Below are 25,759 nucleotides of genomic sequence, written 5' to 3'. Positions count from 1 at the left end.
AGAGCCGCAAACATTAATACCTTACAACAGCAGCTTACGTCTATTTTCGGAAAAAAGCACTAAAATCCTCTTCCATTGCAAGTCATTTATTTCTCTGGTGGAAGTGAGCAAGGTCACTACAATATTAACCTCTTTTCTAGAACAATGTAAATAACAAGGTATACACATCTTAAATTTGGTAGGTCATAAAAGTTAGGATGCAATCATTTTTTCTGATGCAACAGAAAAATAAATAAGTAAAAATTAAATACTTTAACCCAATATTTGGTATTGATAAATCAGTAGTGTCAACTTCATATACAAAGGACAGCACAATCTCGTTTTTAAAAAATCCTCAATGTCATGGTATTTGGGGTAAAAATATTTCGAATATTAAATGTTTCCTTTTTGCTTAAAGGAATATAATACAAACACCATCAAGCTGCGACCGTAACTCACTTTCAGCTGGGTTAAAGTGACCATTTGGTCCATGGCACAAGTTACATATATCACACTTCTGTCAAACTGAAACCTTAGGTTTATAAGATTTCATGTTTATAAGCTACAATACACACTGACTAAGATGTCAGTCCCTCACAGTATTTTAGAAAAATATCTACATTTGTCCTTACAGATGTCAAAATGTTACACCATCATTTGTTCAAAAAAAAAAAGATGCACATTCATACTGTGAAGTTATTAGGAAAATACTCTTGCAAATAAACTATATAAAGATAAAATACACTTCAAAGGTATGTGGGTTGTTTTTTGTTTGTTTTACAATATTCTATAAAGTGCAGAGAAATCCTAAGGGAAAAATTACTCCCTATAACATAGTTTAATTACAGCAGCTTTTGCATAGCAATACTTAGAGGAAGTTGGACACTTCCGTTTCCTCAGGAAGAGAAGGATGGAAGAGGATCTTCCGATTCAGATTTTTTTTTGGCCATAAGTCTGCTTTCTTCAGGAATGGTTGCTGATGCCAAATCTCCATTAAGTGTATTTCTGGAACAGTGAACAGGTCCTATTAAGAAATTGATTAAAAGGTTAAACATCCTATCAATAGTAACTCCAGTCCTCCATGAAAGAATATTTCCTATTCAGGGACATGAAATTCCTTTAGCTTCCTGCTAACTTTCTGATCGTTTGTTTAAGAGTAAAAACGTAACTTTTCTAGTATTGGCAGTTGTAAGGAGAAACTTCAGAGTTCCTGAGAAATTATGAAACTATCTGAAGGAGAGATACTTGTTTTGTTCATTGCTAGAACCAAGGTTGGCACACATGAGCAGCCAATAAGTATTTGCTGAATTGAATTTAGTCTTTCTTAACTATCGCTTTTCCAACCTGATCGCTTTAATGCTGTTGGTGTCCTCCTCGTTTTCTAGGCAAAGAAACCAAGTCCCAAAAAAGATTACAGGCCTAACTCAAGAATCACACAATAACAGAACTGGAACTAATTCAGGTCTTGCTCTTTTCATCACAAGACTTTCTTTTTCTTTCTTTTTTTTTTTAATATTTTAATTTTATTGGAGTATAGCTGATTTACCATGTTGTGTTAGTTTTAAGTACACAGCAAAGTATCACAAGACTTTCTGAGGAAAGCTGACAAGGTATGTCACAGTGAAAGTTCTCACATCTCCATATGGGATGCAGCTCACAAAACTATCACTGCAGCTGCCAAGTGAGCACATCAAACACACTGGCATGGTCCTATTCACTTTCACATGTACATATTTTTTTAATTTAGCATGAACATTTATTACTTTTATAATTTTTAAAACTAGTTAATAAAAGTAGAAGCAGCTGCATATCTCAAGAAAAAGAATATGCTGCAATAAAGACTTTCAACTAAGATTGCTAATTTGCAGAACATACTTTCTAAGAAAGAGCACTAATTCAGTCTCTGCTTTGTCAACTAACTGGGACACTAAACTTTAGGATAAACAGAAGGAAATCTAAGGATAAATTAGATTTATCCTTAGATTAATAAGGATATCTTAGATATCCTTAGTGGCCTACCCTACACTTGCCAATTTTAAAAAGTTCTAGAGAGGTGAGATATATGTATGTATAAAAATATTAACGTCTGTGTATATAAACATTAATGCATGTATGGGTGTGTGTGTGTGTAACTAATTTTGTTACCCTCCTTAACAGCTAAATTAGGGGATGTTAAGTGGAATATTTACACTGAGATCTTATAAAAACAGTTTTCAAAAATTCAGAACCAGGGCTTCCCTGGTGGCGCAGTGGTTGAGAGTCCGCCTGCCGATGCAGGGGACACAGGTTCGTGCCCCGGTCTGGGAAGATTCCACATGCCGCGGAGTGGCTGGGCCCATGAGCTACGGCCGCTAAGCCTGCGGGTCCGGACCGCAACAGGAGAGGCCACAACAGTGAGAGGCCTGCGAGAGGCCTGCATACGGCAAAAAAAAAATTCAGAACCAGGTTCGCTAGGGGTGTCGCCTTAGAGATCTGCACGGGCTGGGCCTGCGAAAGGATCAACATGCCTTGCCTTTAGCTAGAGATTTACTGCATCCTTCCTTGGAAGAGGAAAAGAAAAAACATAGAAAGAAACAGCTGGTTCAAAGTCCAAATTCTTATTTTATGGATGTAAAACGTCCAGGCTGCTACAAGATTACCACGGTTTACAGCCATGCTCAGACAGTGGTGCTTTGTGTAGGCTGTTCGACCGTGTTGTGCCAGCCGACAGTAGGAAAGGCCAGACTCACAGAAGGGTGTTCATTTAGAAGAAAGCAACACTGATGATCCACACAACTTCCTGAATTTGTGTTCTATCGCAGAAAGCCTTATCAGTTCAGTAATTCCAGTTAATCTACCAAGATAATTAATTATGTTTAATTTTGTAAGGTATACAACAGCACTCTCCTATTTTGGTGTCAGTTCTTCAATAAAGTATTGATTACGGGCAAAAAAAAAAAAAAAAAAAAAAAATTCAGAACCAGAGTGCCTAAAAGAGAAGAGAGCTAAGGAAAATGGCTGGCTTTAAAAGAATTAATTTAGCTATAACCAATGAAAATGACGCCCTTAAAAAAAAGAAATGGCAGGACTTCCCTGGTGGCGCAGTGGTTAAGGATCCACCTGCCAATGCAGGGGACACGGGTTTGAGCCCTGGTCCAGGAAGATCCCACATGCCGCAGAGCAACTAAGCCCGCAAGCCACAACTACTGAGCCTGTGCGCCACAACTACTGAAGCCCACGCGCTCTAGGGCTTGGTGTCGCAACTACTGAGCCCGTGTGCTGCAACTACTGAGCCCACGCACCTAGAGCCCATGCTCCACAACAAGAGAAACCACCACAATGAGAAGCCCCCGCACCACAACAAAGAGCAGCCCCCACTCACCGCAACTAGAGAAAGCCTGTGTGCAGCAACGAAGACCCAACGCAGCCTCAAAATTTAAAAAAAGAAATGGCATCTAAAGAAAAGTACAAGGCAGAATAGAACTCTTTCATAAGCTCTGGATGAAAAGGGTCATGTATAAAAGGCAGAAAGAGCAAGGTAAATCAGAATGTATGTTACCTGCCCCAGGTGACATTTTTTCCCATACTTAAGCTCTTTAACCATTTTCCTCTTTTTCTTATCACTTCCAAGATCTAGTAAATTGGCCCAGGAAAGTTTCTCCCAACCCTTTTCAACACTCAATTCTTTTCCTTCTTTCATTTCTTTACTCATTGCCCCAACTTATATTCAAAATGATAATGAGCATAGTGTTCTATATCAATAAATAGATTAGTTCTGTAAGAAAAATGGGCATTAAAAAAAAAAAAATGCAGGCTTCCCTGGTGGCGCGGTGGTTAAGAATCCTCCTGCCAATGCAGGGGACACGGGTTTGAGCCCTGGTCCGGGAAGATCCCACATGCCGCGGAGCAACTAAGCCTGTGCACCACACCTACTGAGCCTGCACTCTAGAGCCCGTGAGCCACAACTAGTGAGCCCACGTGCCACAACTACTGAAGCCCAGGCGCCTAGAGCCTGTGCGCCACAACAAGAGAAGCCACCGCAATGAGAAGCCCATGCACCACAACGAAGAGTAGACCCCGCTCGCCTCAACTAAAGAAAGCCCACACACAGCACCAAAGACCCAACACAGCCAAATATAAATAAATAAATTTATTTTTTAAAAACATGCCGGGCTTCACTGGTGGCGCAGTGGGGCCTGTCGATGCAGGGGACACGGGTTCGTGCCCCAGTCTGGGAAGATCCCACATGCCGCAGAGCGGCTGGGCCCGTGAGCCATGGCCGCTGAGCCTGCGCATCCAGAGCCTGTGCTCTGCAACGGGAGAGGCCACGACAGTGACAGGCCCGTGTACCGAAAAAAAAATGCCATCAACTTCGAAAAATCTGAAAATGATCAGCAGTCCCCTTTAGAATCTCAACCATTTTCATGAACTTTACATTTCTTCTCTAATTAAACCTGTTTAACCTTCTGGTTAAGTAAAGCAACTCTATTTTATACAATGTTTTCAATATATTCAAATACTAGAAATCCAACACCATTGTTTAGTCCCATTTCAGCCACACTATAAATTAGCCGGGCTCTTCTAGGCCATCTAAAGAATTTAACCACCATTCACCATGTCATTTCCATAAGGGAAATAAAATCTTGTTCCAAACAGCTGACTTACAAATAAACTCTTGGAACACAATCTGTTGCTTAATTGAGAACTGTATGTAATTTCTATCCCACATGTTTCATGGGCAATAGTAAAGACTCTGAAAAGCAAAAGTCTATTAATGGAGTTGTAATAATAATACCATATTTGCATTCACTGAAAATCATGGTCACTACTGTCGAAGTAGATATTCTGACTGACTTTCAAAGCTTTTTCTCTGAAGAGAAAAATGATTAAATTTTAACATAAATCACAAAACCTTTCCTAAAGTATTCAATCACAGTATGCTGACTCTTTAATAATAAGGAAGAAAAGGTACAGGAATAAATGTTATTATAATTCATCACCATCACCAGAAAAAATTATTGTCCTTGGCCATTTCAAATTCTTTAAGTAACAATGCTGATTTTTTTTCTTTGAACTTAGAACTTGCCTTTATTTTCCCCTAGAATCCTACCTACAATTTATGCTTTCTTCTAACATGTTTTTTAAATGCAAACACAATGGGAATATAAATTACTAAGAGATTACTAAAATGCAGTGGGAGTAAAAGATTTTGATATTACATATATAAATCTAAGATATGGCACTTACAAAGAGATACTTAGTACTTCCTAATAACAAAGGTGACTGTAAGAGGATATAAGAGCTTCTGTTGATTGTGTGCTAGTTGCTTAGCTCTGAATTCACGGGCAAAGTACATTGTTCACTGTCAGTATCCTTCATTTCAACAATTACAGAGCCCCACACCAATTTTGCTGAATAGGCCAAAGGGAGAGACACAGCCCTTCTAACTTACTATCTGGGTCTTCGAGAGGAACATCATTACAAGAGTCTGTATCTGAGTAGGTTCTTCGGCGCCGCTGGGAGAGTCGGTGAAGTGTAGACACTGTTTCTTTTATAGAGTGGCTACTCCTGCAAGTTAAATAAAAAGCATTAAATTTTAAGGACTTCAACAAATGAAAACACCCTCAACTGCAGTTTTCAATGATTTCTCTTTAAATGAAAGAAGAACTATTTTAATACCCAAAGTTCTATTTTAGCAACATTCTACTCCTTCAGAGATCAGGCCACAAACAAGTCAAATCATTTAGAATCTAGTTGGTAAGCTGGGGAATACAGCCTCTGAGCCAAATTAAAAGGAAAAGAGGTACAATGAAGAAGTGATTTCTTTTATAGAGGAAGGTCCAGCTAGAGAGTAAACATATCAGATGGTTAACAAGTGTTTAAAAACTAAAAGTTATGGATTTCACAAGTGCATGCATCTAGCGTCATCCATAGCCAATCTAAAACAGCAGAGCGAAGGGGACGGGCAAGCAGCGTGGGAGCACGCTAGAAGCCAACTCACTGAGAGCAACAAGAGCGGATAAAGACGGCAAATGGAGGCTAGGAAAACTAGTTTTAAAAAAATCAGTCTGGGGCTTCCCTGGTGGCACAGTGGTTGAGGGTCTGCCTGCCGATGCAGGGGACACAGGTTCGTGCCCCGGTCCGGGAAGATCCCACATGCCGCAGAGCGGCTGGGCCCGTGAGCCATGGCTGCTGAGCCTGCGCGTCCGGAGCCTGTGCTCCGTAATGGGAGAGGCCACGGCAGTGAGAGGCCCGCATACCAAAAAAAAAAAAAAAAAAAAAAATCAGTCTGGAAAACCAGAAAACTAGAAAAATCAACCTAAAAAATTCAACACAGAAGCAAATCACCACCACTCAACAGCACCTCAACTACCACTGGATGATAGCCCAACATTACTGTTCTAAATGACAATTTTGATTCATCAAAAAAAAAAAAGTTGGGCTTCCCTGGTGGCGCAGTGGTTGAGAGTCCGCCTGCCGATGCAGGGGACACAGGTTCATGCCCCGGTCCGGGAGGATCCCACATGCCGCAGAGCGGCTGGGCCCGTGAGCCATGGCCGCTGGGCCTGTGCGTCCGGAGCCTGTGCTCCGCAACGGGAGAGGCCACAGCAGTGAGAGGCCCACGTACCGAAAAAAAAAAAAAAAAGTTTAAAAATTCTTATTATATCTTATTTAATAAGGTAGAAAGGATAAAATACAGGTCAAAAAAATTCTGTCATCAAGATAAAAGTTTGTTAAAGGAATCAAACTTTTATTTTTCTGGAAAATTCAGTTGATGAAACTCTTCATTCCCTGATAGGATTAGATACACACATCACTGGACTCCTCTCAGCACATAACAGTTCAATCAATTACATAACCATCAGAGGGAAAAATAAAGTGACAAAATAATAAGGGGGTTCAGTTAGCACTTTTTTTTCTTTTGGTAGGCACTCAATAGATGTTTACTGAATGAAAGATTAATTCTATAGTGCTTTACAATTTTCTAAAGTTTCACACATGTGATTTCATATAATCCTACAATAACCTTTTTTTTCCCCTACCCCTATATTGATGTAGAGAAATAAATGCTAATATCACTATAATTTCATCATTTTCCAAAGACAACCATAATAAGACAACCATAGCAACTTAAAAGAATGTTACCTACCAAGATAAAATAGCCTGGGATATTGGCAGGATCTATAATGTAAATTTTTTAAATGTGTTGATATGAATACTTTAAAATATTTTAAAATATTTTAAATACTTTAAATACTTTAAAATACTTTAAAATAGCAATAGTTTTTCTCTCTTTTCAGTAACACCTTAGCTCCTATTATAACAACAGCTCAGCATGAATATATGATGCTATAAAAAACTGTAGTAAAATAAGCCTAAGCTTGGAGCCTTAATACATCAAAAATGGATTTCTATTAACCATCGTTGGATACAATTTACATCTAAAAAAAGTATGATAGCTGGCAAGGTGCTTACCTTGCTGACTAATTTATTCACTCATTTTTTTTCTTTACCTACAACCTACTGGGGCCAGACCCTATACTAAGCACTAAGAGAAATAATGCTGAGCAAATCAGAACCAGACTTTGCCCATACAGAGTTTACATTCCACTTTATGTTAAAGACCCAAGGAAGTTCCCTAAGTAGGTATAATTTTGAGAGAACTTGGTCAGAAGAAAAGGTTATTTTACCTCTCTGAACTGCAAGAACCAGGGTGGCTGACAGAACGCTTCATCTAGAAATTTAAAAAGAAAATAAGCATAATTCATATATCAAGTAGAATAAGACAGCTCTAATATATTATTATTATCATAATTAACATAAATTTACTCAAAGAAAAAGATGGCTGGCCAAAAAATTTATTTTTTACAGACCCAAGTAACATTATTAGCACAATATCAAGCTTTCTCCCCAATAATTATTAACTGAAATCTTTCTCAACACATACAAAAACATGCTGGATTGTTTTCTCAATATTAAAAACTGAATTTTATAATATATATATACTACATGTGTTTGTATAAAGATATAAAAAACAGTATACTTAACAAGTCCCCAAAAAATCACACTATTTGTGATGAAAAGGAGTATCCAGCAAGCCAGAAAAGAAAATAATCTAATAAATGTCTCTCTCTTTTTTTTTAAAGGGTAGAGCTTCTCCTTACCATTCATTATTCAGGTAGCTATTACACAGATGTTCTAAAGTGTGGTTTTCATGGAAAACAGCATTAATTATTCAAGTCTTTTAAGAACTCAGAAGAGGAACCCTAAGCCTCAAATAGGTTTCTAAAAACATACACTTAAAATATAAATAAATAAATAAAATCTGAGTCAGCAGAGTATTAATAAATATGACAAATATGAAACATGATTTAGATCTAACTACTCCACCAAAAAAACAGAGGCAGCCAAGTAGATTATTTCAATGCTTAGCAAAGTAGCAAAAAAAGCAATGCTTATATCAAAGGCTAACGATGGTTGCTTTATATACAGGGGCTCAAGTCTTACAAGTGAGTCCAAGTCTAACAGTTATGTTACGTAAATGCCTTCTACAGTTGCTCTGAGAAATCCCAGTTGAAATGAGAACAATTATGACCCATCCAATTTGTAGTCCAAGGATATCTAATATGATTAAAATAAAGATGCAACTGGACATTAACATCTCCTTTAACAGAAATCACTTCCCTTAGGATTACTCACGCAGCAACACCCCCACTACAATTATCTGTGGATCAAAATGACAATTGTTTAAACTTCTATGATGATTTGAAATATAACTGAGTGCAAGTTAATTTAAAGAGGGACACGATGAGATAACCATATAAAGTAGTTATAAAGATCAAGTTAATTTTGGAATTCTCAAATTTTTCAGCTTTATTTTTCATTTACTCATGTCGTTAAAGAAAAAGAAAGAAAAAGATTTCCTCTTGAAGACTGTCTGACCTTACTTTCCATGCTATGTGTCTCCAGAACTATTTACCGTAAGCCACAATTTTTGCCTTATGTATGAAGTAAAATGGCACAGTGAGGAAAAATAAGTGGCCTCTAACCAGTATTTCCTAGATTAACTTATTGGATTTCTTGTAATGTTTCTACTGATAAAAAGTTTTAGTTTAAAAGAGACAGTTATTATAGCTTCTTATACATAAAATACACATATGACCTCTCTGGACTATAGAACATTTGTAACAGAAGGCATTCTCCTCAGAAGTTCAATGAAGAAATTAGGCAGGTTTGAGGTGTTTTCATTATATTTGATTCTATAAAGTCCACCTTAAAAAAAATACAGTGTACCCCTTGTATATCAAGCTCAGGAACATAGCACTATACATCCATCTCAAAAGATCAGGATTTTTTGTTCAACTATACATGTTATTTAGCAGTCCACAATAAACCTAAAATTGTTCTAAAAAGCAACATTGTCAAACTGTGTTCTACTAAACAACACAGTCCTCTGAGTTATTAAAAAATAAACAAAAGGGTTCAATCATCAAATAAATTTCAGAAAATACTACACACCACCTCTCCTCAGAGATTCATAATACACTTTAGCATAAAAGAGGTTCTAAGAAGTCCTACATCAGCGAAACCCAATTTGTTTAAGTTAACCTAGAACTTCCCAAACTAATCTGGCCATAAAACTCATTTTCATGGTATACCTATCTCAGAGGACGCTGTTGGTCCATCATAAATTATTTAGAAATCAATGATCTAGAACTTCCCTAGTGGCGCGGTGGTTAAGACTCCACGCTCGCAACGCAGGGGGCCCAGGTTCAATCCCTGGTCAGGGAACTAGATCCCACATGCATGTCGCAACTAAGAGTTCGCATGCTGCAACTAAGGAGCTTGCCTGCCTCAACTAAGGAGCCCATGTGCTGCAACTAAGGAGCCGGTGAGCTGCAACTAATACTCAGTTGCACAGCAACCAAATAAAAAAAAATTTTTTTAACACTTTAGGAAAATAATGATCTAAATAAATTTAGGTAATAATCTTTACTAATTCTCATATGACCAAATTTGCTGTGGTGGTTAAGAGAACCTCAGAATAAGTTGTACCCTATTATTTCTGCCAACAAATAGGTCTGCAGGTAATTGCTAAAATAAGAGCCAGGTGGCATTCTTCATTCCAAAAAAGAGCTCACGAAAATAGTTTGATGAAAAACATGTAAGGTTTCATCAAACCTCATCTCACCTCCAAGTTCCCCACAGCATGCTAGGGCAAGTTTATTACCTTGAAAAGGAAAATGAATCCATCACCCTTGGCAAAAAGAGTACTCCCTGTTCAGAGTAATCAGAAGATAAGAACCTAATGTTAAGGACCTAACATTAAACAGGTTACATCTACCTCTGATGTAAAAAACACTGTAATTTACAGATGAAAAAAATGAAGCCCAGAGAGATTAAGTAACTTGCCTATTTGGAAGGTTCAAATCCAAATGCTGACTATAAAATACTCTTTCCCCTGTAACATGTTGTTTCGAATCCCTTACAGCTCCTCTAAAAATTTACTTAATTTTATCCCCTTGTGAGTAAATCTTCACCCCATAGTGGTGTTTTTACCAAATAGAAGAGTGTTACCCAACCTTTTCATGTCACAGCACCCACAGAGCACTATAATATTTTCCTGACACACTGGGGTAAATGGCATAGCCCTTCCAAGGGGAGGGGATCAGGACCTTGGCTCATGTTGAGCCCATCAGCTGAGAGGCTCCCATACAGAATCTGAGTACAGTAAAAAAAAAAAATTCAACCTGTTGACTATTTCCCTCCTACTGACAGTTTCCAGCCTTAAAAATAAACACAAAAACAAAACCACATGCAGTATCACTGGAAGAAAAACCAGAAATTCCAACCATTTGAACAGGAGAAGGTGACACAGGAGAAACTAAGGGATCCGGATGGCACAGCTGAAACATCTCAGGTTTAAACTTGGCATTCGCTATCTTCACACATTCCTCAAGCGTTGTGATGAATGTATTACACGTGGCACTAAGTAGAGAAGAGGCTTCATTCATGTTCTGAAAAATTACATGCAAAAAGTTGAACGGACTCACACACAACTATGTGGATTCACGCACCACCTTACCATCAAATAATGAAACATTACCTTCAATGGATACCTTACTAGGTTATGCTCAAATCTGTTTAAAATGCATTACCTTAGAAAATTAAAGCAATGCATGAATAAGAATTATCTGTCTCTCAGGTAAACAATGTATGAAATTAGACTCCAAGAAAAAAATAACTCTTGCATTTAAACGAAGTATCATATTGAAAAACTGTGTACAAAAATTTATCTTAAATAAACCTAACCTAGACTGTAAGTTTCTAACTATCAGAATTCCAAAGGTAATCACAGCAGTGGAACACCATGAGGGTTACTGAGTGCCAGGTAGAATTCATGTCTACCCCACGCACATTCTCCCATTTCTTCCTTGGTAGAATAAAAACTCCAAGTTCTTTTGGGGACAGCAGAGTGCCTTGTTCCTGAGGGATGAATATAGACTGGTCTAAGTCAGTCATGTCTATTCCATGACCCTTTGTCAAATACTCATTTTTCCTAGTTTTCATGGACCCAGACTAAAAAGATAATGAGAAGTCTGCTAGGGTTTCTGGGATTTTCATTCCCTGATAAAAGCAAAGACAGCAAACTGAGATGGTCTCTCTCCACCCTGGCTACCCCACTGCCTCCTGCTTCTGTGCAAACTTGTAGTCACCTTGAAGGCTAGGGCATGAGGAGAAAAAAACAACACACCAAAAATGGCAGAGTGGAAGGACAGAACAAGATTGGGTCCCCGACACTGTCCCTGAGCCAATGGAGCAGACGTAAAGGCACCTGACTGCAGAGAGCCTGTGGTGAAACAGCAAGTGCCTTAGGGTTTAACGTACTTACATCTAAAGGCAACCTACCTCACCTAAGATTCCTCCCTAGTAGGAGAAGGCCACAGAAAAGTAGGAAGATTTCTTGTCCCACTTCTCCCAAGTTAGGCAAAAGGGGACTGGGAACCAGGCTGGCCTTTCACCCAGAGAGCAGTAAGGCTCACTGGTCCTACTTCACCAGAAAGAATGAGCCTATTTCATAGCCAGGTTCTGCAAATCTGAATTTTGATTCCTACATCACTGCTCTGAGAATGATTCTTTTTTTAAGTTAGTTTATAAAGCTAAATTATTAACCCTCAGTAGTTAAGCTAGGACCTAATTACAAAAGAAAGAGAACAGCACCTGTCCAATGAACTCATGCAGTTAGTCTGGAGAACAAAGCTGGTAATGCTTCTTTCCTACCCCAACCATCAAATAATCAATTGGCTGCAAAGACAGGCCTTGATTCCTTGGACAAATGTGCTGCTTGCTGCTTTACTCTGGTTATACAGACATAGTCTAAAAGATCCTACAAACTGCCAGATAGTCTACAGTACGAAGAGGTCTGAATAGCTGAGAATAACTCATTTTGAAAATGCTTCTCTGTCATCTTATGTAAGAAGCTCACCCACCATATGCTGCAAAGCATAATCAGACATGAAAGGATCATCTTGGATATACCTCTATGCTGGGAGATGAATGATTCTCATCATGGTGAACAAATTCTTGGATCGTATGAACTTGCTTCATTAGGAGGTCACAGTAGAGGCGAAGCTCAGACATTTTGGTTTTCAGAGATTCACTGGTTTCACTTATTTCTGAAAGGAACATATGCAAACATTCAATTAGACTATTTTCATACTTCAGAGGCAAAACAACAAAATGGAATCATTAAAAAGTAAGGCAATAGATATGAATACCTGTCGCTTAAGAGGTATGAGACCTTGGAAATAGAATATAAGGTTTTCCCTGAGGAAACATCTTCTCTTTAGATAGGTGGAAAAAACTGGCTGTCATATGTCTGACATGAAGTTTAGGTAGATTAATTTCCAGAGACAGGCTGATGACAATGAATGCCTTATACAGGATATTTCCATTCCATTACTCATCTTTAATTTGATAAGCACTTGTATTTCTTTTTTTGTGAATTGGCTTTTCTTGTCCTTTACACATTTTTCCAGTTCTAATGTTTGGTTTTTCTCTTAGTAATATATAAATTGATAAATTTATAATTTATAAAAGTTCTTACGCATTAAAGATAGCAATCTTTCATCCCTCCAAAATACTGCAAATACTTTTCAAGATCTGTCAGCTTTCTTTCAGTTTTCTTTATTGTATTCTGGTAACAGAAGTTTTTAACTTTTATATAGTTACAACTGCTCTATATAAACATTCATTTGTTTTCTTCTGTTCCTTTCACAGCTTCATTTTCACATAGTATTGGTTTAAGAATTTTTTTAATTAAAAGCCTATGTTCCTTTCTTTAATATATCCAGACAGACTAAACATCCAGCCATAATCTCAGCCACTCACTTACCAATACCTTCTAAACTAGATGTGTAAGCAGCAGAGGAAGGAAAAAAGTATACACAGTAGATCCTGATGCTTCTCCATATTCTTTGAGCCAGTGGCACTGCTTTGTGGTACTAGTCATGAAGCCCCTCTAGCCAGAGTAGACCAAAGCAGCTCTATCTGCCCATTTAACCTAACCTAAATTGATTTTTACCCAAGTTTAAGTCCATTCCTTCTTTTTAATTGTAGCTATATATATATATAACAAAATGTACTATTTTAACCATTTTCAAGTATACAGTTTGATGCCATTAAGTACATTCACATTACTGTACAACCATCCATCTCCAGAACTTTTTCATCTTCCCCAACTGAAACTCTACACACTTTAAACACTAACTCTCCTTTTCCCCCTCCCTTAACCCCTAGAAATCACCATTCGACTTTCTGTCTCTATGAATTTGACGACTCTAGGTACCCCACATAAGTGGAATAATACAATATTTGTCCTTTTGTGACTGGCTTATTTCACTTAGCACATATTCAAGATTCATTGGTGGAGCATCTGTTAGAATTTCCTTCCTTTATAATAAGGCTGAATACCATTTTATGTATATACCATACTATGTTTATCCATTCATCTGTCTATAAACATTTGGGTTGTTTCTACCTTTTGGCTATTGTGACTATTCATTCCCTTTTTTTTTTTTCGATGTGGACCATTTTTAAAGTCTTTATTGAATTTGTTACAATATTGTTTCTGTTTTTTTGTTTTCTGCTCGTGAAGGCACGTGGGATCTTAGCTCCCCAACCAGGAATGGAACCCGCACCCCTGGCATTGGAAGGCGAAGTCTTAACCACTGGACCACCAAGGAAGTCCTCATTCCTTCTTATCCTACCCTTAACCATACTCTATCCGTGATGTTCTTTCACATATTTGAAAACTGTTATAAATTCAATCCTTAGCCTTCATTTTTCAATAACCCACAATTTAGTTGTTTTCACTAATTTAAATAACTTCTATTGTTTTTTAATTATAAAAGTAATACATGTTCAGTGAAAATTTTTGAAAATCAAAAATATATAGGGAAAAAAACTGCAATCTCACTACCAAGATATAAATACTGTTATTATTTTCACATTATATCTGCATATAATTGAACTAATACCATAAATTATTTGCTTGGCTCTTTTTTTTTTCTTTTTGGCCACAGATGCGTAGCTTGCGGGATCTTAGTTCCCCGACCAAGGATTGAACCCAGGGCCACGGCAGTGAAAGCGCTGAGTCCTAACCACTGGACCAACAGGGAAGTCCCTTGCTTTGCTTTTGAACGGGCAATATCTGTAGCTGGTAAAGTCAAAAGTTACGGTCAAAGGGTATAAAGTGAAAAATGAGTGTCTCCCACAAATTCCCTTTCCAAAGGTAACAACCTGACCAATTCTTACATATCTTTCCTGAGCTGGCCAAGGAGTGGCTATGTAATTTTGAATCCTGCTTTTTTCAATTATCACTCAACTTTGGGCATTTTCTCATATCATTAAAATTCCTTGTAAACATTTTACTGGCCACATAATATATCAGCCTATGAAAGCACTATATAGTTTACTGAACCATTCCCCTAAATTTAAACCTTGGCAATGTTTATAAATTTTTTCACTATAATGAACATCTATGTACATAGATCTTCTACATTTCTGATTATTTCTTTGGGATAAATTACTATAAGTGAACATGACAATTTACATTTATGTTTAAGAAAATGTCCTCACCACAAAGGAAAAATGTATAGTTACCTTTTTCTTTTTTAGTCCTAGTGTCAGACAAACAGGCTTTGGAGCTCCCCAAAGCAACCAGCCACCTTTGTCTTTCAGCTGCATTCACTGCCTTCATGTAGAAATGCTGCTCTCCTGGAATGATTAATTCCATTCTTGTGTTGTCTGCTGAATGGACTATGATGATAAACAAAGGGGAAATATAGTCACGAACTCAAGTAATTTGTGGAGAATCAAATCATCACTTACACAGTATTAGATGTTTCAGACCTAAAACAACAAACTCTGATTCAAGAGGCAGGCAGTGACACCTCCTTAAGGGGTATCCAGGGGTACCCTCCAAGCCACCATTCTCACATATACCCAGGCTGGTAGTGGTGTCAAAGTGGTGGTAGCATGTGAACAGAAAACAACAACAAATTAACTACTGAAAAGTGAGATCTAAGAACTCCCTCCCCTGGGGCCACCAGTACCCCTGTCACACTTATCACACTCTTTTTTACAGAATTTTACGTCAACCACCAACCTAAAATAGACCTAAATATAAAAGGTAAAACAATAAACCTTCAAGAAGATTTCTTAAATAGGACATAAAAAGTTCTAATTAAAAAAATTTTTGACAAATTGGGTATTACTGAAATTAAAAACTTCTGTTCGTCAAAAGATACCATTAACAGAATGAAAACACAAACTACAGATCAGGAGAATTATCTGCAATATGAAAACTCATTCAGACTATACGAAGAACTCCTACAAATCAATGTGAAAGATAGCTCAGTTTAGAAATTGGGCCAAAGACTTGAAAAGGGACTTCAAAAGAAGAGGATGTTCAAATGCCTAATTAATATCTGAAAAAATACTCAACATCATTAGTTACTGAAAAAAATGCAAGTTAAAACCACCATGAGAGGGATCTCCCTGGTGGCGCAGCGGTTAAGAATCTGCCTGCCAATGCAGAGGACACGGGTTCGAGCCCTGATCCAGGAAGATCCTACATGCCGAGGAGCAACTAAGCCTGTGTGCCACAACTACTGAGCCTGTGCTCTAGAGCCCGCCAGTCACAACTACTGAGCCCACGTGCCACAACTACTGAAGCCCGCATGCCTAGAGCCCGTGCTCCGCAACAAGAGAAGCCACCGCAATGAGAAGCCCGCACACCGCTACAAAGAGTAGCCCCCGCTTGCCACAACTAGAGAAAGCCCGTGCACAGCAACGAAGATCCAACGCAGCCAAAAATAAATAAATAAATAAATTTAACAGTGATTCAATCCATTAGTGTTTAAAAAAAAAATCACCATGAGATAGCACTAGGTATAGTAGAAGAATTCAAAATCTTCAAATTGCTAATAGTAAGCTTTGGCAAGGATGAAAAGCAACTGAAACTCTCATACTAGTTGAAAAACAAATTGGTACAATTACTTTGGTAAACAGTTTGGCATTATCTGAGACAAAAAGTCTCTCCTTGATCAAACTTGTTGGGCTCTTCTGAACCCTCTGCTTGACTAGGCCCAATCTGGGGCTTCCAGCTCTGTCCTAGTAGAGTCCACTTTTAGCAAACATCCTGCTAAGTCAGTTTAGCCAGAATCCCCCACCCTCAATATCTGATCACCCTCCTTATCTGACCAAATTCCACTTCCCGCCACCCCCAGGTAATAATATCTGATCACCCTGACCTGCCTCCAATAAGAATCCTGTTAGGTCTGTTTAATCAGAATCCCCCTTTATCTCTGAAGTTTCATCCTTATAATTTTCCATCCACTGATTCCCCTATCCCACCCCCTGCCACTCTGTTCCTTGGCTATAAACTCCCACTTTTCCTTGTTGTATTCAGAGTTGAGCCCAATTTCTCTCCCCTACTGCAAAACTCCATTGCAGTAGCTCCTATACCTATTCCAACAGACCTGAGTAAAGTCTGCCTTACTGGGTTTTTTTAATAATTTTTTTAAATTGAGGTATAGTTGATTTACAACATTATACTAGTTTCAGCCATTCAACATAGTGATTAAAAATTTTTATAGACTATACTCTACTTATAGTTATTATAAAATATTGCCTACACTCCCTGTGCTGTACAATACATCCTTGTAGCTTATTTATTTTATACACGGTAGTTTGTGCCTCTTAAGCTTTTACCTCTATCTTGCTCCTCCTCCCTCCTCTCTCCCCACTGGTAACGCTAGCTTGTTCTCTACAGCTAGCTTGTTCTCTACATCTGTAAGTCTGCTTCTTTGTGCCTTACTGTTTTAACAAAAGTCAAGAATAGTATTTCTTTTAATATCTGTTAAAGCTGAATGTATGAATATTCAATGTCTCCCTTAGCAATTCCACTCCAGTTCTAGATATATACTGAACAGAAACGCATATATATGTTCAACAAAATAAATATATGAGAATGTTTATGGCAGCTTTACTTATTATAGTCCCAAAATGGAAACAAAATGGAAAAAACAAACACCCATCAATACTAGAATGGAGAGCCAAACTGTGGGACAATCACACAATAAAAATATTACAACACATCAGTAAGAATGGTGAACTGTTACAAAGAACAACATAGACGAATTTGGCAAATATGTTAAGCCAGACACAAAAGAAAACATTGATTTATTCCAGTTATATAATGTTCAAAAGCAGGCAATACTTAAATATGGTGATAAAAGTCATATTAATGGTAACCTTTTAGAGAGATTAGTGGCTGAGATAACATGATTATTATCCCAGCATCTAGAATGCTGATAATATTCTAATTCTTGATCTGGGTGGTGATTACACAAGTGTATTCACTTCGTAAGCATTCTTAAGGCTGAATATTGAAGATCTGTGCCCATTTCTGTATCTTATTCTTTAAACAAATAACAAGGACAACAATAACGCTGCCATGGCTTGAAAAAGTGCTAGAGTTGCCTTAAGAATTCTGCCACTAACAGTCTTTTAAATATCCTCAAGGTTGTCAAATCTTTGAACTTTGAATGTAGTTTGATTTCTGACAAGAGTCAGAATCTCATTTGGAATCAAATATGAAGAATAAGATGAGATAAAACCATCATTTTTTTTATATCTTTTTTTTCTTTTGTGGCTGCAGTGCGTGGCATGTGGGCTCTTACCCCAACCAAGTACCAAACCCTGTGTGCCCCATGCAGTGGGATCACAGAGTCTTAACCACTGGATGGCCAGGGAAGTTCCCATAATTTTTTTAAAAAATAAAAATTCATGCTTTGAATGTGCTTTTCTTGTGTGATTTATAAAAATAAAACAAAATTACACCTCATATAGTTCAGAGAATATACAAGTAACAACGCGGAAGTGTTTCTATATCTTATGTAGCCATGACCCCCTGTAGGGTTTAACACGCCCTTCTCTAGTGGTTTATTTTTTCCTTCAATTCTCTTTGAAGAATTCAATACTTTTCATTACCACTTTGTCTGATTTCTCCTACCTACTTGCACCCCACATATCCCCACCACACACACACAAATGAATCAATGGTCCATGAAACCTTCCTTCATGAAAATTACAGCATGACTTACTGCTTTTCTCTCCCCTTTTGAAAAAGCACAGTATGGAAAAGGAGTGGGGAAGGTAACTTTACAGTAGAGAAATCTGACAGACACTACCTCAGACAGGTGGTCAAGGTTAATGTCAAGAGTGGTATATCAGCTCTCTCGGGTCCTCACTTCCAAGATGACGAAGAAAAGAAGGAACAACAGTTATGCCAAAAAAGGGCCGTGGTCACGTGCAGCCTATTCACTGCACCAACTTCGCCCAACGCGTGCCCAAGGACACCATTAAGGTCATTAATTAACACAGTAGAGGCCGCAGCCATCGGGGACATTTCGGAAGTGTCTTCGATTCCTATGTGCTTCCCCACCTGTACTTACATCGAAACTACATTACTGCGTGAGTTGTGCCAGTCAGAGCAAGATAGTCAGGAATCATTCCCGTGAAGCTCATCCCAGACGGACCAAACACTCCCACCCCAGTTTAGACCTGCGGAAGCTGCCCCATGACCTCCACCAAGGTCCATGTAAAGACTAAGCCCTTATAGACTGAAGAAAAACCATCCTCTCCAAAAAAATATTAAAATGGAAATTATACATTGGAAAAAAAAATGGTGTATCATGTTGACAGCATGTACTCCTGATGTGATCTTCCTCCCTAAAACCCGTAACCCCAGTCTAATCATGGGAAAAACACCAGACAAATTCTGATAGAGGAGCTTCCTACAATATTCCTGACCAGTACTCCTTGAAACTCTCAAGATCACTAAAAAAAGAAGAAAAAGAAAGGAAAAATATCTCTATTACCCAGAAGAGCTTATTTCCAATTCAGCAAAGAACCAGAGTTTATGACTCTGAGTTCATACTTTACCAAAAACCTGCGCTGGCCTCATCATCTTTAGAGTTCAGCTTCCAATCTTTACAACACGCTTCAATGAAAATGAAAGAAAACACTTGTAGACTCAGCATGGACACTAAAGTGGCATCCACAAGAAATTGCTTTTTCAAGTCCACATTGGAAGACTAGGACTTCGAATTTCAATTCAAAGTTTATTTATAGAGGGAGAAATATCAAAAATTGTGCCTAACAATGCTAAGTGCCACTTCTGAACGCTAAGGAGATAAATGGCATTAGAAGATCCCTTCCTGGTTAGAAATGCTTTTCTCCTCTTTTTGCAGTATGCTGAAGAACCCTTTACTTACCTAACTACAAATTCATTTAATTCCATATATTCACTTACCTTTAATTTCACAAACTGCCATCTTTATACTTCCTTTGCTCCCTTTGCAAACATCATCTTGTGAATCATAGTAGGACAGGATTCCATTATCTAAAACAAACCAACGAGGCTGCCAACCTACAAAGATCATAAATAACAAAACAGCAATAAAAAAGTACTTTAATCACAAAGAAAACTATGATTACAAAATTTACCATCCATGTCATTTCTTGGCTCTAAAATAACATTCTGACAATGAAATTTTTAATTGCCAAGATCTGCCCAAAATACTCTTGCATCAATCTCCATTTTGCTGGAAGAGATTTCTGGAGAAACCTCTAGATCAGAATAAATATGGGGAATAATACCTTTATTCTGGCTTACAACCTTCTCATTAACAACCCATCAGACCCATCTTCAAAAATAGCCCTACACACAGAAAATAGCCCAAACACAATTGCCCCTTTTTTCTAAGGGAAACAGAGTCAGGTTATAACATAATGGAAAAAGCAACAGAAGACATGGATTCTAGCCCTAGTTTTGTTATCATTCTTTGTCCCAGGTTGAATAACCTGAGACGAATTTTCATCCCATTAAATATCAAAAATTCCCAGTCTCCAAAATGAGTGAATTGAACAAGAAGACCTCTCAAGTGCCACCTCGCCCTCTAATTCTGCAATGTGGCTTTCCTCTCTCCTATAAAATACTCCACCTAAGCCAACTCCCTTGCACACAGTGAGTGCTGAATGATTTACAGTCTCTCACACAGAAGTTGCATACCCTGTGGTGAGAGCATGGAGCCACCACTCCTCTCTCCTTGCCCTGCTGTTGCACAGCTCAGGCAGAAATGCTAGAAATTGAAATCATTCATTTAATTAGCATTGACTCAGTGACTACAGCACACAACTATCACAGACTTGGCTCTAATGCGAAGCTGGGGGTGATGATGTCTGTCCTTGAAGCTCAACTCCCACTCTTGCAAGCCAAACTCAGTGTTCCCTGAAATCTTATCAAGCATGCCACTAATTTACAACAGTTCACTGATTAATAACATGGTGACCATGCTGGAGGCAGTGCGACTGCCCTTGTTCTTTCTGTGACTGTTAAATCACCATTCAGCCTGGTCACTTTAGACACTGTCTGCTATATTAATCAGTTCAGTTTTTCTGGGCCAAATAGTACCAAGACAGTGACAGATAGGGGAATCATTCTTACATCCTGATATAGACCCAGGACTTACCTCCCCAAAAGGCTTTACCTATAACACTTTTGAAATGACAATGCTGAGTAATCATAAAAAGATTAACAGCAGGGAATGTGATAATACAGTTCAGAGGGATGGATATACAAAACCAAGTTTCAGAGGCTTGGAAAATTCTTTTTATGAAACTCTATATTCCTTAATGAGGTCTAGCAAATTAGAAGGTAAGTTCTTCTGGTACATGAACTTTATCTTGTTCATCACTGAATTCCCAAAACCTGGGAAAGGTGCTTGGCACACAACAGGTACTAAAAAAAAATTTAATTCTCACGTGATTGAATGAATGAATGATTACAGAAAACTGAGATATTGCCTGTTACCCATAAGAGTACAGATACACAGTATATCCAGTATATCCATAATGTATTGGGCATGCATAGAAATGATGAGGATGGTATCTTTCCAAACATTAATTCACCTTGGCAAACAAATTATAAGAAGGTTATGGTGAAAATACACTCCTCTACCCCCAGTCTAGTGTGCCTACAGGACAAATTGTGATTTTGTAAGCCTGCATTATTGTGATTCAATATCTCTTTAAAAGAAATATTGAGCAAAATGATCATTTAGAATTTGTACCAACTTGAAAAGTGACTATAGTTAAGTATATTAATCTAACTAAGACTGTTAATGATCTCTACATACCCCTTTGAAGAAATATTTAATGAAACAATCTCTAATTGATTCACACATATATATAAGGGCTATATCTGTGAAAAAAATTCATAGGTATTCCTTTTTCTAATACCTTTTCACAACACACATTCTTTTTTATCTCAAACTACCAAATGTTACTGAAATTCTTATTCTCTACAAAGGATTCTTAAAGCACACTGTCATCAGACTGGAAGGTTCCTTAAAGATCACTTAGTATGAACAGCTATTCATCCTTCTGACCTAAGATGAACTAAAAGTAATAATCAGCATGCCACTGAGCCAAATTTAAATTTTAAAAATAGAATTCTTCCAGACAAAAGATTTCATTTCATCAAGCTTCTACACTGCATACTAGCAGTTAACTTAAATGCTCTGCAAAGATTAAAACCTTAAGTACACAACGTTAAAAGCTCAACCAGCTGGTGCTCAGCGACAGGAGATGAGAAAGAGGGCCACTAAGACCACATTTAGCTCCAGGAATAAATTTTGACTCATCTTAGTAATCACCCATTGCTCTGGGCTATGCATAAGATCCTCACATGACCTCCCAAGCCACTGCGCTTAGAATGTTTGCAGTGAGATGATCATCTGCATCTCAAAGCAGAGTAACTACCATCTCAAAGTTAAACTACACAGTATAACTGTTCTCACAACAGCCCATGTGAAAATGCCTAATAAAAAAAATTTGCCTCGTTTTATTAAATGTTTCCTGTTAAAACATACCAGTTACAGAAATGAAGTGTTTGACATTCTAATGCAAACAAAACATCCATGTATCATAAATGTAAAGCATTCGCTGCTATAAATCTGCCTTTAACATTCCAACTAATCAAAAAAAGAGACAATTATAGCTCAGTGCTTATGTCTTTAAGTGTTTATGTGCAAATTTTGCACAAGGTCAGATGGACACAAGTTGAATGATACAATTACTAAGGGGTTCAATACTTTTGGCAGAGTGAACAAGTGGGCAGCAAATCAAGACTGGCCTATTACACTAAACCAAGAAATCTGTTTGCTATTTAATCTTACTTTAAATCCACTCCCCTTCCTCTAATTTGGTGAGATCACAGAATCCTGGAGTTGGAAGACACCTTCAGGATAAACTAGTTGATCACCCCTGCCCTATGAGACAGATCTTGAGAGGAAAAAGTGACTTGTCCTTACTGTTAGCTGATGGCAGAGATGGGACTACAACTCAGATTTAAGGCTCTTTTAATAAACCAGACTGTTGGTGTCATGGAAACGGGCCCTTCCCTGCTGGTCTCTTATTTCTACAGAAACACCTAGTTCTTTGGTGTTCTTCCTTTCAAGCAACTTCATGAGTGAAACTGATTTGCCTGCTCCACCTTCTGTGTCTTGCACTTTCTCCCACAATTTCTCACACACTTACCTGAATACCAAAACATAAGGATAACTCATTGACAATCAACCCCTAAGAGAATATAATCTGGGAACAGCTTCCAAAATCTTGCTTGCTATGCTTGAACAACTTCAACGAAGAGAACTTTTAAAATAAACCGTGTTGCTAAGGAAAATTAAAAGAAACAGTGAAAAGATTTCCTAAAACGAAATCTTGATTTTAAAGGGCCCATTACAGTCCTATGCCCCAACAACTCAGTTATCAACAAAATGCTTAATTAAGTGTGAGTAAAGGCAGAGACTGCAGCAACACATGTAGAGTGACTAGGAATGGTTCCGGAAGCTACAGGAGAAAACAGAAGTATTATTACACGGGCAAAGAAATGGTCAGGTGCACTTCCCACCCTCAGGATGGTGCGCAGCCTCGAACTGTCCCCTGCAGAGGCCAGATGGGCACTTACAAGAGACAGAGAGAGCGATTAAGCCCGGGAACCAGACAGAACCGATTCGCTGTGAGGGTCCCCGCCGGCCCGGCGGAGGGAGGAGGAGCCCCTTACCCGCCTTCTCCGCAGCCTCCCTGCCTGAGCCCGTCCAAGTTCTCTCCCCGCCGCCCCCACCCCCACCCCGGTCAGTCGAGCCCTCATACCCGTGAGATAGTTGGTCCACTTGTACAGAACTCCCTCCATGCTTCAGAGCCCGGCGCCGCGCATCCTCCTGGCCCGGCGCCGGCCGCAGTGAAGGGGGAAACGCGGGGCCTGGGCAGCCCCTCCCGGCCCGCCCGGGCCCCTCCCCGGGCGCCCCCAGCCGGCACAGAGCAGCCCTCAGCCCGCGCGCGCTGCCGGGACGTGGCGGCCCTCAGAGGCCGGGACGGCGGCCGCCGCGCGGTGCTTGGGGGCCTTGAGACATCCCCGGGCGAGCCCCGGAGGCGGCGGCAAAGTCGGGACCACGGCCGGCCTCCCGCTCGCGCTCCCACCGCCCTGCTGCTCCCTTCCGCGCCCCGGCGCTCCTTCCTCCTCGCCCGCCTTCCTTTCCTCCCCCAGATCTCTCGTTTGTTTTCATTGACCCCGACGTCGCTTTCACTTCCTGGATGAAAGGGGCCGGCTTGTCCCGGGAAACCCCTCCCCGGCGGCGGGGCTGGAGGAGCGGGCGCGCTTTGCTGCGGCTCAGCCCAGCCCGAGGCTGCGCGAGGAGGGCGGGTCGGAGCCGTGACTCCTCCTCATCCTCCCACAGGCCCTCGGCTGGCGGCCCTGGGCTCCCGCTCTCACTCAGAACGCAGAGCCCCGGACCGACGGCCCCCCGGGGCCTAAGCCTCAGGGCCCGGGACCGGCGTACTCGGACCTGGCTACGTGCGCAGCCCCCGTGCCGACCCGAGGACTAGCCGCCCCCTCTCCCCCACCCACGTCGCACTCGTAGGCCTCTCAGGTTTTCCTGTAACTGAGCCTCAGGTCTTTCTGGTGGTTGTTTTTTTTTTTTCACACACAAAAAAAGCCTCCTCTTTATGTTTCCTTCGTATCCTTCTCCCGTTCAGGGGGTCCGAGAAATTATCTTCTAGGAAGTCAGTGTGCATTGATTGAGAGTCCCACCACGCCGACAAAGAATCTTAGCCACAACTTCATTTAGAATATAAAACACGGGAGCAACCGTTGGACTTTATTTTAAAAATGGAAGTTTTCTCTAGCCTTTATGATTTTTTAAAATCCTGTTTGGAAATGACCATCCCCTTGTATAATTGACAATAATTTTCAGATTTCTGTAATTTTACAAGCTTTAAGCAAAGCCGATATAAGCAGGCTCGGTGCTGCGGCTTTTAGGCTTTTAGCATCACTGAGGCGGACACCACCTCCCCTTCCAGAGCCTAATCCAGGCCTTCGCTGAGGTCCTTCTGGTTTGGGTAAAAGTCTTTGGGTATTCGCTTGGAAATACGGCGAATTGACGGATAGATGGATAGATGGAAATGTATTTAATAAATCGAATGCGTATAGTTAAATGTTAATGATAGAATCCAAGTAGTGGATATAAGGCCGCGGTGATGGGGTAGTAAAATTTATTCTGTATGTTGTAAAGTTCTTCATGCTAAAATGTTGGGGGTGAGGATATAAGGCTGGCTTTGTGTCGGACTTGGTCAAATCCCTGCCGCGTATTAGCCGTGAGATTGAAACAGAATGCCCAATACTCAAATTACGTAGTTTTCTCGTCAGTGGAATGTGGATAATTACCTATGTCGCAGAGTTGGTAAGAAAAGCAAAACTGTTAAGAGCTTTACCCGCACTCCTAGAAGCCCTCAAATCAAGGGCGACAGCGAGTGGTGAGGGAAGGAAATGCAAACCAGCAGCCGGTCCCGAATCGCTGGAGTCGGCTCTGGGGAACAGCCGTTAACCCCACTTCGGGGAGCAGCGGTACCTCTGTGTACTAGTGTGTGGCTTAGCCTGGAACCGCTTAATGCATGACTTCGACCCCGAGAAGGCGCTTCAAAGACACCGCAGAAGCAGAATGCCTCCCCCGATGCCCACCAGTTCTCTAGGGATCTGAGGAGACGCCTTTCATGCCCAGAAATGACAATCCTATCCTCGGACTACGACATCCCATCAGAGTCTTATTTCCTCTTTTGCCAGTTTCAAAAGGTAACGCGAACGTTACTATCGAACCCTGAGGAAACTGTTTGT

At 39.6% G+C, this 25,759-nt stretch overlaps 2 protein-coding genes and 1 pseudogene across 2 annotated transcripts; 2 read left to right on the top strand and 1 right to left on the bottom strand.

Moving 5' to 3' along the window:
• Positions 1 to 213: 213 nt before the first annotated feature.
• On the bottom strand, positions 214 to 24,153 carry PLEKHA3 (pleckstrin homology domain containing A3). Its single transcript, XM_065880803.1, has 8 exons — positions 23,743 to 24,153; positions 19,841 to 19,957; positions 15,124 to 15,279; positions 12,499 to 12,635; positions 10,812 to 10,976; positions 7,650 to 7,693; positions 5,411 to 5,526; positions 214 to 1,003 (listed from the first exon to the last, which is right to left on the bottom strand). The coding sequence occupies exons 1-8, from the start codon at positions 23,780 to 23,782 to the stop codon at positions 876 to 878; spliced, it is 903 nt and encodes a 300-aa protein (XP_065736875.1). The 5' UTR covers positions 23,783 to 24,153; the 3' UTR covers positions 214 to 875.
• On the top strand, positions 2,584 to 2,742 carry LOC136125817 (small ribosomal subunit protein eS27-like). The gene has a single exon (XM_065880807.1). It carries the CDS (start codon positions 2,584 to 2,586, stop codon positions 2,740 to 2,742), a length of 159 nt encoding a protein of 52 aa, XP_065736879.1.
• LOC136125873 (small ribosomal subunit protein eS26 pseudogene) lies at positions 18,784 to 19,130 on the top strand (annotated as a pseudogene).
• Positions 24,154 to 25,759: the final 1,606 nt, after the last annotated feature.

The sequence above is a fragment of the Phocoena phocoena genome, chromosome 7 (assembly GCF_963924675.1).
Source record: "Phocoena phocoena chromosome 7, mPhoPho1.1, whole genome shotgun sequence".
Classification (NCBI taxonomy): domain Eukaryota; kingdom Metazoa; phylum Chordata; class Mammalia; order Artiodactyla; family Phocoenidae; genus Phocoena; species Phocoena phocoena.
This window is presented reverse-complemented; position numbering and strand designations above follow the sequence as displayed.

Coding starts and splice junctions, on each gene's coding strand:
- LOC136125817 (XM_065880807.1), top strand. CDS start 2,584: ATGGATGTAAAACGTCCAGGCTGCTACAAGATTACCACGGTTTACAGC.
- PLEKHA3 (XM_065880803.1), bottom strand. CDS start 23,782: ATGGAGGGAGTTCTGTACAAGTGGACCAACTATCTCACGG. Junction 5,527..7,649: donor GGTTCTTGCAGTTCAGAGAG/GTAAAATAACCT, acceptor TTTAACTTGCAG/GAGTAGCCACTCTATAAAAG. Junction 1,004..5,410: donor TCCTCTCGAAGACCCAGATA/GTAAGTTAGAAG, acceptor ATTTCTTAATAG/GACCTGTTCACTGTTCCAGA.